The sequence below is a fragment of the Megalops cyprinoides genome, chromosome 1, assembly GCF_013368585.1.
Source record: "Megalops cyprinoides isolate fMegCyp1 chromosome 1, fMegCyp1.pri, whole genome shotgun sequence".
Lineage (NCBI taxonomy): Eukaryota > Metazoa > Chordata > Actinopteri > Elopiformes > Megalopidae > Megalops > Megalops cyprinoides.
The window spans coordinates 34,301,852-34,319,683 of NC_050583.1; the positions used below are offsets into that span (position 1 = coordinate 34,301,852).

A 17,832-nucleotide genomic window follows, 5' to 3' on the forward strand; every position below is an offset into this window, starting at 1 on the left:
CAGATCCTCGACATGCCGACAATATTGCATGACACCGAGTGCCAAATCTCTCCTCTGCCCGGTCAACTTCTGCTTGCATTTTCCACGGAGTGGAAAATGCGAAGTATCTTTCTTGTCCTCTCATCGTGCAACAAAAGGAGACCTGCATTAACCATGGTGGATCAGAGCTCGCATGGCTTGGGCTGTGTAGCTCTCGGTTACGGCGTATTTTTACGACCTGTGGAGTAGTTCAGGATGGTGGTGAAAATCTGGGCTATTTGTGCTCTGAAGCCCCCTTCATCCTCTTTCTCTCGCTTAATGACCTCGGTGACTTCAAACGGCGGCTGTTAGGAGCCTGATCAGCTGCAGTTTGTTAGCACATCTGTGAGCGTGAAGGGGAGCGAGGAGAAGGAATGTCAGAAATTCCCAAATGGGCTCCCCTCGGCACCTGGGCGCAGGAACTAACCGGACTGAGTCACGCTGTGGCGCTGGGGGAGGGTCAGAGTCACACCGGAGGACTGGCGACCTCTGACCTTCACCCTTTACGCCCTTTCCTCAAATACAGGCATGTAACAGGCCCGCCCCTTGCCTCTGCAACACAGGACGTGACCAAAAGTCTTGGGACCGGGAGGCGGGAATTTGCACGTATAAGGGCGGGAGTGGATTTACAGAGAGCAGCTTCAAACAGGCAGAGGTCACTGACACCCCAGAAAGAGCACACATGTGCAATCATGGGACCGCCTCCTGTTTTCATGGTCGTTCCCATTAACAGGTGGTTGAGCCTGTCAGCTGTGCAGCAGACTAAAAGTGGAAATAAAATACAATTAAACCAAACAACACAAAGCCCAGGAATTCTTTTGAGCGCCGCACGCTTGTCGCTCCTTTGGTAACCTGTGTCTCAGGGCAGTTCAGTTACTGGGATTTCCCCGAGGTGTAATTTCGACTGTTTGAGGCAGGGTAATAATTACACCTCTCGTATTACAGTCTAGTAATGTTGCTTACTTGTGCAATTTTTGAATCAAACAGGGTTGTTTTCTACCAAATTAATCACTAACAAGGGGGAAAGAGCTCTGCTTCCGTGCTGTTGCCAGTCGTTGTGCGTTAGGAACTCCTCCCTGCGCCAGATCTGATAGAGACAATAAACGTACCATTTTCATTTTTCGCTTGATCCTATCTCTCACCAGAATGTTTTTTAGTCGTATTTTTTTATTCACCCGGGGCAGAATAACCCCCATTTCAAGCCCAGGCAAATTGGCTCTACTGGCCCCTGTCAAACCTGTTCAAGCCTAGTGAGCCAAAGTTTGACTCTGGATCGCTGCTCATCAATAGTTCGCAATATTTCAAAATCTTACAGTTTGTGTATGTTGTTTTCTTAATTCATGATATGGCGGGCTCAGATTACATGAATCCTGTTGTGATTCCTCTTGGGATCTGATTAGCCATCAGGTTCCTGGATCCTGTTTCACCTGAGCTCTCTGGCTCACTGTTTGGCAGAACAAACATTTCACACAATTAAAGTACAGAAGTGCAACTTATTGGAATTTGAATTATTTGGTTTAGCATAATCAATTGAAAACATGTCTCAGTTGTCAGAGTGTTCATGCCACCTAGGTAACAATAACCTGCTGTTGAAGATTGTAGAAATACTGAGAATCTAACACAGATTTGCATGGTTATTAAACCGGTATGCATGCGTGTGTGTGTGTGTGTGTGTGTGTGTGTGTGTGTGTGTGTGTCTCTGTGTCTCTGTGTATGTGTGTGTCTGTGTGCATATGTGTGAATGTGTGCATGTGTGAGTGTGTGAGTGTGTGTGTGGTAAAAAAGCACAGTCTAAATCATTGGCTCTTGACTTGGGTGATATAAAGTGTTTACCCATGGAGCTCTGCACTGGATGGGGTGCAGCTCTGCTCGTGTGAGTGTAGGCTCCCGGGGTGCTCTGTTTATTCTCCGGTGCAGAGCCAGGGAAAGCTGCAGACAGGGAGATTTACTCCTGTTTACGGTGAGGACAGCGGGAGCTGCATGGCCTGAGCCGGGTTCCTTACGAGACCCAGGACACAGGAATGCAGACAACAGCTTTTACTTCGTCCCTCACCTTGTAAAGAAGGGGCTGAGCTGACAATGGGCGCTGTCACCATGTTCCTTTTTCTGAGAGCAGCACAGTTTTTGTAGCTCGTAAAGATCTCATTGCCCAATGTGGGCCGAACGGGCCGTACTGTAACACCGCATAAAAACCCGAGAAGGAGCTCTCGCGTGTTGGTGTTGGCAGGAGGGCCGGCCGTTGGAGCTGGGTGGAAGACGTGAAATGGAGAGTATGTCACAGCGCTAACACGGCACTTATGAGACCGGACATGCAGCACAGCACTTTGCATTTCCTCCCCAGGCTGCCCGTTCTCCGCCTGGCAGTGCCAGCTGCAGTCACCCAGGGCGTTCTGCCCTCGCTGGCGCTTGACTGGGCCAGGAAGCTTGATGGGTTAAAGGGAGCACCTCAGAGGAGGGGGGGCAGTATGGGGGTTGTACTGCCCAAATCACTATTTGTAGCTGTAAAAAGGAAAATAAAACCCATTACATCTGAACTATTTCCTTGGCTGCTCTGGTTGTTTGGTCAACATGGATGTATGAGCTACCCTGGTTTGGTTTTTCCATTAGAGCCTCAAATTGCATCCCAAACCAATAAATCAGAACAAGAGACTGCAAGAAATGAGCACCATGTCCCAGTGCAATTTGATAATACATTCCATCAAGTGACTTCTAACCCATCTCTCTCTGCCTCTCTCCCTCTCATTCTCCCTTTCCCCCTCTCTCTCTCTCTCTCTTCCTGCTTGTCATTCTCTCTCTCTCTCTAGCTTGTGACTGCCATCCAGTGGGAGCTGCAGGCAAGACGTGTAACCAGACGACAGGTCAGTGCCCCTGTAAGGACGGGGTGACGGGCATCACCTGCAACCGCTGCGCCAAGGGCTACCAGCAGAGCCGCTCCCCGGTAGCCCCCTGCATCAGTGAGTCTCACAGCTCTAAACACTCTCACACTGCCTGTCTCACTCCTCCACAGGGCTCTGTGACTCCAGTGAATCTCACAGCTCTAAACACTCTCACAGCACCTGTCTCACTGTTCCACAGGACCTCTGTAGGTAGAGCACACCTCACCTAGATGTGAATGACCTTGAGTCATTTACAGGACCTTCAAATAAGCTTCTGCCTAATGATTGTGTGGCTTTGTGCCGTTGATCCGTTGTGTACCCTGGTGGACCTGAGGGGTGCCAGCTGCTCTGTAGGTGCTGTGTACTGTGCTCTGGGACTTGCTATGTGCCTGTGGTTCTGAGAGCCTCAGTCTCTGTAAACATACCTGCACATGATCAGGTGAAGCAAAGTGCTGTACTGAGATCAGGGGATTTGGGAAGAGGGGAGCTGGTGGGAACATGCCCAGAGACGGGTCCAGTAATCTGATCCCAGGGACTGACTGCTCTGCATCGGAGCATGAACCAGCTGAGGCCCCTGCGCCGCACAGAGGAGCACCGATGGCAGACTCAGCTCTGCTTCCTTTATTTGTTTGTGTTCCTGTCTCCATGCTACTCAGATCAAGAGATTGTTTCCACTTTCTCATCTGGGGTAATGGAGTGCCCTTTTGCCAGCCATTAAAACATGCTGCGCGCCACTCCATGTTCAATTAACCTGCTCCAAGCGGCGATTTGCACCTTGGTAACGCCGGAGTGTTGTGCATGCAATTCACCCTCCAGGAGGGGAAAGCCTTCGAACGCAGCAATTTGCGTCTTCCACAGTTAAAACAGAAGAAAAGAAGGTCTTTTTTCCCCCCCCAGATCTGCGGCGACGATCGGCACCTCAGTCGCTCCCGCAGCGGTGCCTAAGCTCCTCCGGAGCGGGACGCCGCGCGGAGCGGAGGTCTGCGCGCCCAGGTGGGGGGGAATTGGAAGCAGCTTGCCGGCATGCTGCTCCGTGTGGCGGGGGCCGCACTGGCCCACCCCGCTTTACTCAGAGCAGATGGCAGAGGGCAGGGAGGGAAAACACTGCGGTCGCAGGCCGCAAACAAGGCGAATTCCAGTAGCGCTGGAGGGACGCGCGACCAGGAGATGGTCCGCGGGGCACGCGCAACCCTCTGCGTTGCCACCTCTGCCACCGGTGTCTTTTTGTTCCTGCGTGGTCCAAAAAAAGGTGGACTGCATGGAAATCGCACCTGGGGCATGTGGGAGGAGGTTAGAGGGGTGCCACGCTGTTCAGTTACAGCAGCTTTCAGCACCGCATGCAGACAGAGCGCTACAGCTGATAGAGGCATTAGGGTGGGTGGGCGCTCTCTGCAGACACCCATTGAATGCACAGAAATACTGCGGCAGGGGACAGCCGTTAGGGCATCTGCTGATGAGGCACAGCTTGTGACAGGCGTCTGAATGCTTTTTGTTTTTCTTCTTGAGGGGGCTGCATCACTTTCAAGGAAATCATCTGTCACTCGCATCCAAGCGCTTGCCTGTCAATCAAAATCAAATGCAGCAATTCTCCTGGGAGATTCCCAGCTGGCTCCCTAATCAAATGAGGAGCGTTAGAGCAGGACAAGCTCCCTATGTTTTACAATTTCAGTTTCAAATGAATACATTTTTGTGGGTATTCCCTGAGTGTCCATTGTTGTGTAGGCTTGGCTGTGCCGCGCTCTGGTTAAAAAACTACTGTATAGCACCTTTCTTTCGAGTTTTTGTTCCGGGGTTTCAAAGGATGTCGTAGTTTCAACATACAGTGCTGGGTGTTAAAGCGTGGCTCTTTTTTTAACAGATGAGCTCTGTTTGATTTCATTCCCATCATCAGTTTTACTGTTTACATCATTTTCACCCAAAAACATTCAAAGCATGTTGACATTTCCCTCTTAGCCAAAAAGGGATCCAGCCAACATCTGAGCAAAAATAACACTTAATCCCATAATTAATAGCAGGAATGTGTGGCGCATTAGAGCCGGTCCCTCCCCAAGACATTTCTTTGTCAGTCTGGCGAGTGTATGTAGCGGTGTGTTTGTGTGTGTGTGTGTGTGTGGCATGTTGCGGTGTGCTTCGTGTGGAGTATGTTTTCGAATGTGTATGGCGCGGTCCGTGTCTGTGTGTGTGCTTGTGTGTGTGTTCGCGCGAGTGAAACAGTATGCGCTCTGTCAGCGTGTGATGTGGTGTGGTTTGTATCACTGGAATGGTGTGGTGTGTGCGTGTGTCTGTGCGTATTATGACTTCTGCCATCTCTGTGTGATGTGGTGTACTGTGTGTCTGCACGCGGCGTGCTGTGCTTAATGTCCGGGCGGCAGGGGCGGGGTGCGCTCGCGTGTGTCTGTGTTCAGTTTGGTGCACTTCACGTCTGGGTCCTGTCATGTGAGGTTTTTATATGTGTGGGGGGCATTCCTTGTGTAAGGTGGGGTACGATTGGGTGGGAATAGTGGAAATCCCCCATCATTAGCGCTCTGCTCATTATCCCAGGCAGGAGAACCATGTAATTATATACTTCAGTCATATAATATGCTATCATTACAATTCCCCATATGCATTAGCGCAGCATTTCAGAGGGCTCAACATCGTATCAGGATATCATAAACACTAGGTGAAGGATTGTAAAATAAGTAAGGATGGTGAATGAATGTACACATATATATTCGCACACACTTACACATCCATAGCCCACATACACTGCATCATACATGACCAGTTACTTAATCAGTCATAAGACATCATGTATATGATACCTCCATATGGGATAGCAGGCCAACAAGGGTACGGTGTCATTGAGCAGCAGGCAGCCCTTAAACCCCGTCTGTCCAAGCCGTCGCCATGGAGCGAGTGAGGGGACTCATTTGTGGGGCCTGCAGTGTGATTGGCTGTATGCTGCAGGGTTTGCCGGCAGATGATGCTGGTTCCCTGTGTCCCTCCCCCTCACCCTACCCTGTCAGGTGGCCCCCACAGAGCAGCACTCACAGGGAAATCTTTCATTTACACCATGTAAATGCTGCCAATTACGTTAGATTAATGGTGAGATTATTGTGTCATAACAGTATTTGCTCACTGCACCCTTTTTCTCTCTCTCCCTTAGAGATCCCAGTGGTGAACCCTACTGCGGTGGTCAGCAGCACAGAGGAGCCTGCAGGTCAGAGCTGCCCCCATCCACACACACACACGCACACACGCACACACGCATACACGCATACACACACACACACACACACACACACACACACACACACACACACACACACACACACATATGTACACACACGCACACAAACACAGACACACCTGTTTAAAGAACGACCTCTTACCCATTATAATAGCCCTCCAGTGAGTGTCTGTTCTGTGTATTCATGGTGTACATCCCATGATATCCATTAATCAAGAGATTGTCTTATCACCTTTAGTAAGATGTTACCTGTTTTTCTTGACTTCTGGGCTGTACATTTGTTCTTTTCTTGAACTTGTATTTGTTCACTGGTATAAATTCAATATGAAGCACAGTGAAAACACTTGCATTGTGGCTCAGGCCTGTTTCAGTGTCTGTGTAGATGGACTTGTCATGATACTTGTTCTCTGTAAGACCCATTCACCCTTTTCAGGTAGATCAAGTGAAAACCATTGTCATTTCCAAGCGCATTTATTTATTTTAACAAAGTAATTCGTTTAACTCTTTTGATAAACACATCTGAATCTTGTTATCAGTTCCTCACAGTGCAGACCCTTGACAGGCTGCTGAGCTTGACAGGCTGCTGTATTCTTCCAGATGCTTCGCTTTGTTGATGGAATATTTTTGAATATGTTTCCATTGTCATTATCGTCAAATTACCATTACAAAAATTTATAATTAGATGGATCGGCAGGAAATAAAGACAAGATGCTTACCTTATTGATACAGACAAAGTAGCTGTGATCATGACAGTCAAATCCTGACAGCTTATTCACTGCTATACAGGCAGGTTTGTTACACTCTCTTATGGTTAATGCCATTAGGCATATATAACAAACAAGCAAACTGGACCTAATGGTTCATAATGATATGCCTTCATGAGGGAAGAGGAGGTGCAGAAACAGAGGGATAGCAGCTCAAGCCTGGATCAGCCCCACCGCTCCACTCCTAATGGTCCACTCTCAGTTCAGCCCTGGTCACTTCCAGTTCCAGTTTTGCAGGTTGGCATTCTGCTCCAGTTCCAAAATGCCAAATCATAATTCAGTGGCCATTGTGTTGGCTGAATCAATAGTAGGGAGGGAGGGCGATCCCCTGTGCAATACTGCAGGCTGAGGACAGACATATTGAGTGGCCATGATTTACCCCTCACACAGAGCCAGTGAGGAAGGGCGGCAGTGTAGCATAGTGGTAAGGAGCAGGGCTTGTAACCAAAAGGTTGCCGGATTGATTCTCAGCTGGGGCACTGCTGCTATACCCTTGGGCAAGATACTTTTCCCACAGTTGCCTCAGTAAATATCTGGATAAGAACGTCTGCTAAATGACAGTAATGTAATGTAATGTAAGAAGCTGCAGCCTGATGGCATACAGACATGCAGGTTTTAGTTGGGGTGGAGGGCGGCGATGGCTTTGACTTGTAGCCAAGCCACCCTGGGTCTCGTTGCAGGAGGTTAGAAGCCATGATGACAGCAGTGCTCTGGAGAATGTGACTCTCTTGGGAGTGGTAGGGATTTGTTGTCACTTCACCAGCCCCACAGGCAGGATGCTTGACCCCCCCCCCCCCCCCCCCCCCTCAAGCTCCAAAGCTCCAGAGGATGAGCTTAGACCCCCTGCAGACACATAAGGACATTCAGACATGCAGTAGTATTTGCGGGGATACCACAGTCAACTTTGCTTCGGTGTTCATCCATGCCTCTTTGATGCTATGTAGGCTATATTAACAGAATATGGTCATTATATGTAGATGTATGTTAAAATACAGTGTTTTTGCGCCTGTTCTGTGGAAGTGAAACCTCTCCTGTGCCGCCTGTGAGCTTGTACTCACAATCTGAAAAGTGCTGCGGGTGTGTTGGGTTTGCAATTTGTCCTAGACATTGATTTAAAGAGAAGGGGAAACCACAGTAACCAGAGATCTTGACACAATTGTGCTGGTTTTCAGCAGCAACTCTTCAGGGTCAATGGCTGATTCATTGGGCTTTCCAGGTGATCGACCATCAGTAAGTGACTCTTCATGGGAAAATACACACTGGCCAGTAGCCAGATGCTCACCACTAACACTGGGCAACCATTGTGGCTAGCTTTCAGCTCACATGTTGCCTTCTCCTCCTGCATATTTCAAATTTAAAGAATTAACCAGACTCCCTTTTAAGACATGCAATCAAGTCTAGGCCATGATTTTCAGAGCAATATGTCATGTGACAACCAACAGTAACATAGAGAAGGGGAATGTTTTGTTTGGGACAAACCTCCTTTGAAGATGTGGTTGTGGTGGTGCAAAATCTGGATCTTTGTTTTCTCTAAGCAACCAAAAGTTACAGTTTAATACCAGTGATATTGGAGGTTCCTAATTAATTATCAAAACTATTATGCTTATCACTGAAGCATTTTTCTTAACACGTATGTATAAGAAAAAACAGCAGAACCTGCAACATCTTCAACTTATAACCACAAAACCTCTTGCCTTGCATCTCTGCACTGCATAATCTTTTCCACTCATATTTCTCAGGCACTAATGCCACTTTTACTGGCCAATCCCCCAACAGTGGCATGACACTACATGCAGCCCACACCTTCTCTTAGGCCCACAGGCTCATAGTGAGATCTCACTGGCACCCGCTCTGACACCAGTAATGAGTGAACTCATGCCACCTCCGCCCCCAGGGGTGGCACACGTGGCCCCTACCACCACACCCCCTCCCCAGCCACATCTGGTAACACTCGGGGCCTCGTCAGTCGCCTGGCAACCGAATGGCAGACAGTCAACGCAATAACGGAGAGCCACCATGTGTAGCAGAGACCGTGTTTTGTCTGCTTTGCCTCCCTCCCCTCCTTCCTGTAAAAAATGTTTTTATTCATCTTAGTAGCTGGCCAAGAGGCAATGGCAGCCTGTGTCAGCGCTGTTTGTTTTTGTAGTGGGTCCTCGGGGTGCTGCTCCGGGCCTGCGCTTGGGGACACAGTGAGGGGAAGGCGCTTGAATGGCGTTCAGTTCCCCCCTCACAGATTTATTGAAAGCTCCACTGAGTTGTGAGAAGCAGCTGGCCCAGCTTCTCTCTGGTTACCACTAATAAAAACTGCATCGCTCTGATATACAGCCAAGTTCCCCTGACATTTTTATAGTTTTTTCTTCCTTTTTTTCCTCCTGTTCTCCCTCTCTCTCTCTTTCTTTCTTTCAAAAATCAACGCCGAAATGAGCAATACTGTCCTACAACATGCATCGAGAAAACATTTGTTTTTTTAATAGGGGAAAAAGACCATTCCTAAGTTAGCAATCACTTTTATTTCGTTGTATTTGGAACTGAAGCCACCCCTTTGACTAGACTTCTGAATGATTTCATTTTGAGGGCTGCAGGACTAAGCCACAGATTCATCAGTGCACAGAACCACAGGCTCTCAGTTTCATGCCAGAAAAATTCATTGGTATCCTTGAAATCCTTTTGCATGTGCTCTTTAACCAGCTTAGAATTCCATATGAATTATTCCGTTGGTATCAAAGCGGAAAACATGACAATTTTCAAAGTCATTATTTGGCTTTGTTTTGGCTTTGTTTTATATACAGTACACATATGTGCACATACGCATACATATGCTTATAGAGGTTTGATTTGTGTCAGTCGCTAAGGAGCCAGTTGTTGTAAACATGTGTCCAGTGTCCTACATTAAGCTGAAGTTAGTGATATAAAAGTTAGGCGTCCTTTTACAGTCTGTTCGCCCCAGACGCAAAAGGCTCACATTTCTTAACAACAACAGAGAATGCTCATTAAAAATATTTAATGAACATCTTTTACCTCCTATGTCATGACAGCTACTGTGGTAATGTTATAGCTGTAGTGCTGTGTGGGCTGCAAAGTCAGGCCATGACGTAAGATTGACCGCAACTACACACATGAGGTTTCTATAGCCCATTCAGCTTCTGCACTTGTCTTTTATGTACTGTCATAGAGTTGTTTTTGCTTCTTTCTTCCTTCAGCTCTGTGTGTGGGACCCACAGGGAGAGCAGCTCCTACTAGTGGCACTAGTGTCACTGGCACATTCTATCAAAACACTGGCATTAGGCGCTCAATGGCCACCCCAGGGTCACCACTCTGCAGAGCGCTCTTCCCATGTCCTGAATGAGCCCGGGGTCTGGTGTTCTGTCTTCATAGTACTGCAGCTTCACTTTCTTAACCCACTCTGAATCCTTTGTTCAGCGAATAAGGCAATAAAGAGGTCTTTCCCTCGTACTCTGTGAGCCCTTTAACCACTGGGCTACTGCAGAGATTTGAATATTATTTGTGAAGGGCTGTTTTTCGCTCCTGCCCACCTCATCTGGATTAATGGTTCTTTGCTGTTGTTGCTTCACACATGTCCCAGGTGCTGCTCTGGGCCTGAAGTGCTAGAAGGATACACCACCTCTTCCTCATAGAGTAGTTTCGATCACTTTGTGATTTGACTAGCTCTTTTGATTGCTCTCCTGAGTTTGCTATAATTCTTAATGGTAGATGCTGCAAGTTGAAATCATATTTTGTGTGTAATTTGTCAGGTCATGTGAGTGATGATAATTGCTTTTTCGAGCATCTTAGAGGTTGCGAGTCATCTTGATGTTTTCGCCAACTCCTTTTTAGCATAGGGTTTCACGAGCAGTGAGAAACTGCCAGTAGAAAATGAAAAATAACCATTCAATAATAGCCTTTAAATAATAAACTTATATGCCAAAAAATAAAAGACAGCCATTTTCTGAAAACAATTTTGACAATGTTTCCTGTTGAACTGCAAAAAAGTGTGGAGTAAGCCATGGAATAAGTAAGATGCAAAACAGAGCAACAAGCCAAACACTTGCACAGAAGATGAGGAATTTATTAAACTGTGGCAAGAGTATGAGGGATTTATCTGAAAACATAAGACATGGATGTAAACTTTGTGTGTCCTGGAGTGCTGGTGTTTATTGAAGCTGCAAGGCAGCATCAGTGACCAGAGAGTGGCTCTGAAATTGTCCTGAGATGGTGGAACATGGTATGATTCTCTAATTTGAAATTGTGTGTAGTGATTGCTTGCGAGTGATTTTCAGGAACTGTATGTGTACTAGCCTTGAGTTTCCTCAGACAGGGGCACATCCATCTGCCTGTCACACACTGTATTGTAATAATGGTGAAACATGATCATTTCAGATGACCTACACTTGGAGCATACGGGATGTCATCAAACATTTTTGTGAATAAACAATAGGGTAGCAGCTGTGGGTCTAGTGACCAACTGGGTGTATCTGCTGTTTTCAGACATGGAACATATCACTGTGAATAGTATCAGTATGAAGCAGTGAAAGTGTTTGGACATCAACCTGTCTTCAAAACCACTAAATGAGACAAAGAACTTCAAAAGATGAACTTAAGCTATTGTACTGGCTGTACTTTTAATCACTGATGATTTTTTTATTGAACTGTAGTTCTGTGAGGTTACATGACCTGTCTAAAAACAGTTGCATTATGGGTCTCCCCCACAGTCTGTGACTTATTGAACGTTATATTGCCAGTAAGATCATCTCCAATGACACAGAGATAAGATTGTTTTGTTAAGTCATATTAGATATGCCCACTAATTTTAAGATTATTTGTGAACATTTTCACTGCTTGCAATAGTGCTCCAGTCTTGGTGACAAGAACAAGGACTAATGTCTAGCTTGGTTTACAATCCTATCCCTAGCTGTGTTACTTTGTGATTCACACTTAAATTCTTGAAATTTCTGCTGTTTCAGCGGGTATGTTTTGCGTAAAAGGACCTTGACTTGCATTCAACATGATGATTAGTCAGAGTCTTTCTGTGGCTCCAGAGGAAAGTCATTGATTAGTCTATGAGTTTAAAAGGCTATGTTTAAAACTGTATGTGACTGTTTGTTCACAGATTGTGAGTCATACTGCAAACCAGTGAAGGGCAATCTGAAGATCAACATGAAGAAGTACTGCAAGAAGGACTATGGTGAGAGATTTGGGTGTACATAAAATACCATTGAGAATAAATGTAATATTTTGCAGAGTCTCTGAGAAATGCAGGGTTTAACAGAAATAATGCAACAGAGTATATATGCATTAGTTAATCTTAACCCCTCTCTCTGCCATTTCTCTTTGCTACTCTTACTGTGCCATGTGTCCCGTGACATCTCCCAGCGGTGCAAGTGAACGTGCTGGACATGGAGACAGTCGGGGACTGGGCAAAGTTCTCGGTCAACGTGGTGGCAGTATACAAGAGTCGCGGAGAGCCACTGAAACGGGGCGACCACTTCCTCTGGATCCACATGAAGGACCTGGCCTGCAAGTGCCCCAAGATCCAGATGAGCAAGCGCTTCCTGGTGATGGGCACCAGCGAGAGCGGGGCCGAGCGGGCGGGCCTCCTGGCCGACAAGAACAGCCTGGTCATCCAGTGGCGGGACGTTTGGACACGACGGCTGCGGAAGTTCCAGCGCAAAGAGAAGAAGGGCAAGTGCAGCAAAGCATGATGGGAGAACAGCCCCCTTCCCGACATGCCCAGGGGCACAGCACATACAGAGACTGCATGTATCTTGCCCATTTTAAGGACCACTTTGTGTATATTGTATTATTTTTTCCCGTTTTTTGTTGTTTTTCATTTGCGTGTGACTTTCTTTTTTTATTGGTCTGCCTTGAAAAGGGACCGTTAAAAAGGGTACGATGTGTAAACGAGAGCTGATACCATTCCCTCTCTTGACAACGACAGCAAAAAATGTCCACTTTTTTTCCTCAAGACCCTGCCATATCTGTTTTTCAAAGTAGGACACCGTGGTTAAGGTTAACTTTTTTCCATAAAAATCAATGGAAGTGGTCAGATATAATGACTGATTTTAGTTTCAGCCTTCCCAGTCACAAAACCTACACAACCTCTGTCCCACTGCCTCTCTGATCCTGGAAACTCTGCCCAGCCACAGAGCCATTGTGGATCAGGCTGCTTACCACAGAGCACAGTTAACCTCTGCTTTCACCATCTTCATCCATCTTGCATCTGAAGACCTTTCGTCCTTACAGCACAGTGGACTGTTTGGAAGAAGGCATGTAACTGTATCCTGTAAGACCACGTGGTCTTGCAGCAGACTCTTTTAACGCAGATTTGCCACTCTGCCTCAAGCAATCCTCATAACAAGGGCTGTCCTTGTGTGTCCCCTTTCCATGATCCTCAGCTGCTCACAGACTGTGCTCCACACCGGTTGACACAGTAAGCCATTGCTGTACCCATACCTACTCTATACAGGGCTTTGTTTTATCCTATAGGCCCAAATGGTAGGCCAGTCTGTCCTGTCTTTCATGTTGCTCAGATGACATCTCCAGCATCAGCACTGCACAGTTCTAGAATGACTCCTCCATTCATGGAAACAGGGAATGCCTGTCAACACCAGTAAACATTGACAGGGGAACCTCTGGAATCATCATGATGCCGTCAGTGTTTTATGATCTCCTCCTTTCTCTTTCCTCTTTGACTTTTACTTGTGTTGTAGTGCACCTTTGTGGGCTGTGAATCACCTTCCAGGAATGGTACTGAAGAGAGTCACATGAAAAGACTCATTTCAGCAATAAGCATTTACAGCTGCATGAACCTTGCCTCTCTTCATCCGGCTGCATTACATAAACTAATCTGGCTTGATGATGGCTCTAAGCTCCTTGATTGTACTGCGACGGGAGGAGGCTCAGTCTTTGAGGGTTTTCCGAATGCTTTAGCAGATTCTGCCCATGCAGCAGCCTGAGAGATACTGTACAGCAGCAAAAAAGACTGGCTACATTTTCCTTTATTTTTCCTCACTCGCTTTCGATCGGTTTCGAAAATGAATTGAGGAAGGAGAATCAGAACAGACTCAACCACAAAATAACCATTTTTCTCTGAAGGTTTTTTGTTTGTTGTTTTATTTTTAAGCTCATTAAAAATTATTTTAAAAAGAGAATGTAAACAGAATGTATGCATGTTCCAAAATAGCCAGCTATTAGCATGCCTCCAGTAATATTTTATGCTACTAGTTTACTATTTTGGCAGGAGTGTGCTGTTTGGTTTGTCATATTTCCAGGCCCTTCTCAAGTACGCTTTGCTCCCACCATGTCAGCTCTCTGCTCCCGATCCTGTGCGCTTCGTGTTGTAGATGTGTGATACTAGTGGGGGGAGCAGGCAGAATCATTCAGTGTTGTGTATCTTGTGTTTTTCATCTCAGAAAGAATGTATATAAAAAAAAGACAAATGTAAAATCACAGAGACACACGTTTTAATTGTGATGCTTTCAATTACATCCTAATGTTACACCAAGCATTTGGCTTACTGTAACATGCCCATGTGTAAGTCAGTGTAACATAAAAATAAAGGTGCATTGGTCCAAATAATGAACAGTATTATACCACTAAGAATTGTGGGTAACTGGTGTGGGTCCTCCATCTGAATATTTGTTTACGTTTGCAGCAGATTTTTTTTTCAACACTTGAGGTGATAGTTAGGGTAGCACAGGACTCTCCAAACTGGTAAGGCCAAATTCAATCTGTAACCAAAGTGTAATGTACTTAGTCATTGAATAAGAGTAGGTTCGACATCCTGGAAACATCCAGGAGCATGTACTAATACTTTTGGAATAGTAATTCGAGTGTCCATACTGAGACAGGCTTATTGCAATGGAATTTCACAAATGCAGAACCAAATTGCAGATTATTTATGTATTGTCTTCCCATGACTAACTAACAGTCGGACAGACTGTCTTACAGTAGCAGTCATTCACCTCAGCGGCATGCGAGTTACACGGCTGTCACGCAGGAATGTCATGCAAGCAACGTGTCCAAAATGGTCAGACAGAATGGATTTCAAGATTTGGCGCATATTAAACTGACTTACTCATGGGGTGTATGCAGCTCCTGTTCACTCAAGCGTGGACATCAGAGACTCAGATGCATTCAGCAATGTCCTGCATTTCTCTCTTGTTTCTTTTTTTTTCTTTCTTTAACGCTGTGCCACCCCGAATGTTGGAATAAAAATAACAATCTGTCCCAGATGGGCGAAGGGGTGCAGAAATGTGCAGGCAGGGCTCCGCCATGCTCCACGTTGCTCCTGTTTAGTTAGGGAAACGAGGAGAGACACCTGTTGTTTGGACTAAACCACAGCCAGAAAACCAGGCAGTTTAATTGAGGTCTTAACAAGTTTTCTTAAAACATGTTCCCTGCTAGTATTTGTAACATTCACAGGTGTGTGCGCCTTATTAAAAAGCAGGGATAAAAGTATTATGAGAGACAGATGACAAGGCGGCAGAGAAAATGGAAGGAGGTTATACAAACACTAGGGGTATTGTGTGTGGACTGCATCGCTGAATAAAGGGAAGCTTTTTAGTAAGTTCTCAATCAGTGTGAATTTCCCATACAGCGTACAGCACAGGATCAGAGTGGTTTTGCATAAAGTGTTTCGTTTAAGATATACTTTTTTCTTTACAAATGTATTGAAACATCACACACACACTCCCCGCCACAAGAACACATGCAATGTTTGACCTGAAAGAAACTGTTACGGTTTAAAAAAACAGATTGGGAAGAGAGAACAAGTAAATAACCAACATCAGCAAATGGAGAACAGTATAAAGAAAATGTGAACATGCCATGTGGATATTGAGCTTTAACAATGAAAATCTTGCGGAGGTTGTTTACAGGAAATGGGTAGAGTAGGGGCTTAACAGGTCTCAGCATTGCCTGATGTTTTGTCTGTTGCGGGCAGCCTGTGTTTATGGCTCACCTTACTCTTGGGTGCCCAAAAATTCCATAAGGATCCTCTGTTTTTGCATGGATGGCATTTCTCTCTCCATTCAAACCTCTGTTTTTAATTCATGAAATTATTTGTAAAGTGGGTGACTTGGGGAGGTAGCTTTTGAATGCCTTCTCATTGTGAGTGTTGCTATGCTCTTGTGATCAAAATACACTTTATGGCTTGAGCCAAAAAAAGAAGGGATTTCTTCTGGTGCACTGACAAGCTGGTTGCATGGTCAAGTTACTGCTTGGATAGTAGCATCTTACAAAACTTTCAGAATGAAAGCTGCATACAAGCTGCAATGACCCATTTTTCCACAAATCACAAAATTGGTTCCAGAAAAAAAAACGCTTTCTTGTCCTAAATGAATGAAGAGACTGGCATTCTGGCAGTCTTTTGAAGCTTTGGCGCAATACTACCTACCTGTTTGTTACTGAATTGTACTTTAAAGCACGTGAGATGTGCACTCCGTATAGAAGAAGAAACTGTTGTGAATTTGTCATGCTGTAAAAAAAGTTGAGACAGTGTTGGAACCAACCTGATGCTTCCATTTACCCTCAATGTGATCCAGTAGGCAACAGAGGACACAATGTCACGTCAGAATGATTGCTACTTGTGTACTTTTGGCTTGATTTTCGTTTTTCTTTTTCTGACCAGGATCATAACTTTGCTGTTATGTCTGTAATGTTGTAAATATGTACTGTTATTAACTTTTCCTTGTTTGTTTTTGTAAAGCACATGTTTGTCTTAACAATGGAAGAGACAGCCCCAAGCCCAGACCAATGTCAGCAATGACACAGAGGAGAGGTTGAGGAGAGGGGTGAGGGTGGTGCTTTCAGCCTCTCACTTCTCCTGTTTGTGAACTTTGTGCTTTGTGCTGTCTCACTATGATTATTCATGAGGGGCGAGTTCAGAGACAGAACATTCATAGCCATCATACCAGTGCAGGCAACACAGGAACCTTCTACCACCGACTGGAATCTCCTAGACACTGAAGTACGGGAGACAGAAGGAACAGTCTCCCCTTTACTGTCTGACTTTTCCTTTCAGAGGCCACACGCACTGCTCTCAAGGAGACACCCCTGAGTTTCTCCACACCTCCCCTATGATGTTGATGTTTGAATTATTAGGCTTTTGCCCCACCCGTTTATCATCATAGCCACAGTGGAGTAAAAAAAGACGACCTGCGGACTTGGAGAAGTGTTCCATTTGTCTTTAGCCCTGACGGGGGAAATGGGTCTTGAGTCTGTCCCTGTATCATTCATCTTTTTATTTCCACTTTGTAAATTCTCCTCTGATGCAATGACCACTGACTTTTTAATCATAAACGGAAAATAAATTATTAGTTAATGAGCTGTGTGTGCTGTCTGTTTGTGAGCCTGCAGTAAGTGCGCTGCGTGGTGAGTGTGCTCTCACGGTCTGTGGCTCCGCCGGTGAGGCACGGGGCATGAGGCCTGGCCTGACTGCTGTGCAGAGTGCTGAAGGAGTGCAGTGCCACTCCATCACACAGCCAGAATGAGCACAGGACTCTGCAGAAAAAGCCTGACACCGACACATGGCAGGGGGCTCAGCTTCAGGAACAGAAGGCCCACCGCCCACCGTTTTTGCCTGTACGGTAAGGAGGGAGATTGCAGCGGGTTTTTGATTCAGACTTCAACACGCAGACGTTTCGACACAGATTAAAGGAGAGCAGATATGAAGACAGGGAGAAGGGGACAGAGAGCAAGAGAGAGAGTTCCCACCCAACCAAGGGCAGGAGCTCTGAAAATAAACAGCAAGGCAGTGTCCCCCCACTGCAAAGGAAATCCAACACTCCAGCGCCAGGCAGCAGCAGGAAACGCAGATCTCTCCCCAGCCTCCACCCCCCACCCTCTAACCAAACAGCCCACTGGCTCTCCATGGCAAATTGCAGGAAAGAGGTGATTTATCGCTCCCCTCTGACGGAGACGCTCCCGGCTCGGACACACCAGC

The 17,832-nt window shown here is 46.0% G+C and overlaps 1 protein-coding gene across 1 annotated transcript in view; it reads left to right on the forward strand.

Annotated features, from left to right (window-relative positions):
• The window catches only part of ntn2 (netrin 2), a 48,141-nt gene extending 35,119 nt beyond the window's left edge, over positions 1 to 13,022 (forward strand). Inside the window, exons 4-8 of the mRNA XM_036542781.1 lie at positions 2,823 to 2,972; positions 6,043 to 6,096; positions 11,852 to 11,854; positions 11,998 to 12,072; positions 12,261 to 13,022. Coding sequence (XP_036398674.1) covers positions 2,823 to 2,972; positions 6,043 to 6,096; positions 11,852 to 11,854; positions 11,998 to 12,072; positions 12,261 to 12,589 — 611 coding nt within the window. The 3' untranslated portion in view covers positions 12,590 to 13,022. The remainder of the gene's footprint in view (positions 1 to 2,822; positions 2,973 to 6,042; positions 6,097 to 11,851; positions 11,855 to 11,997; positions 12,073 to 12,260) is intronic.
• Positions 13,023 to 17,832: the final 4,810 nt, after the last annotated feature.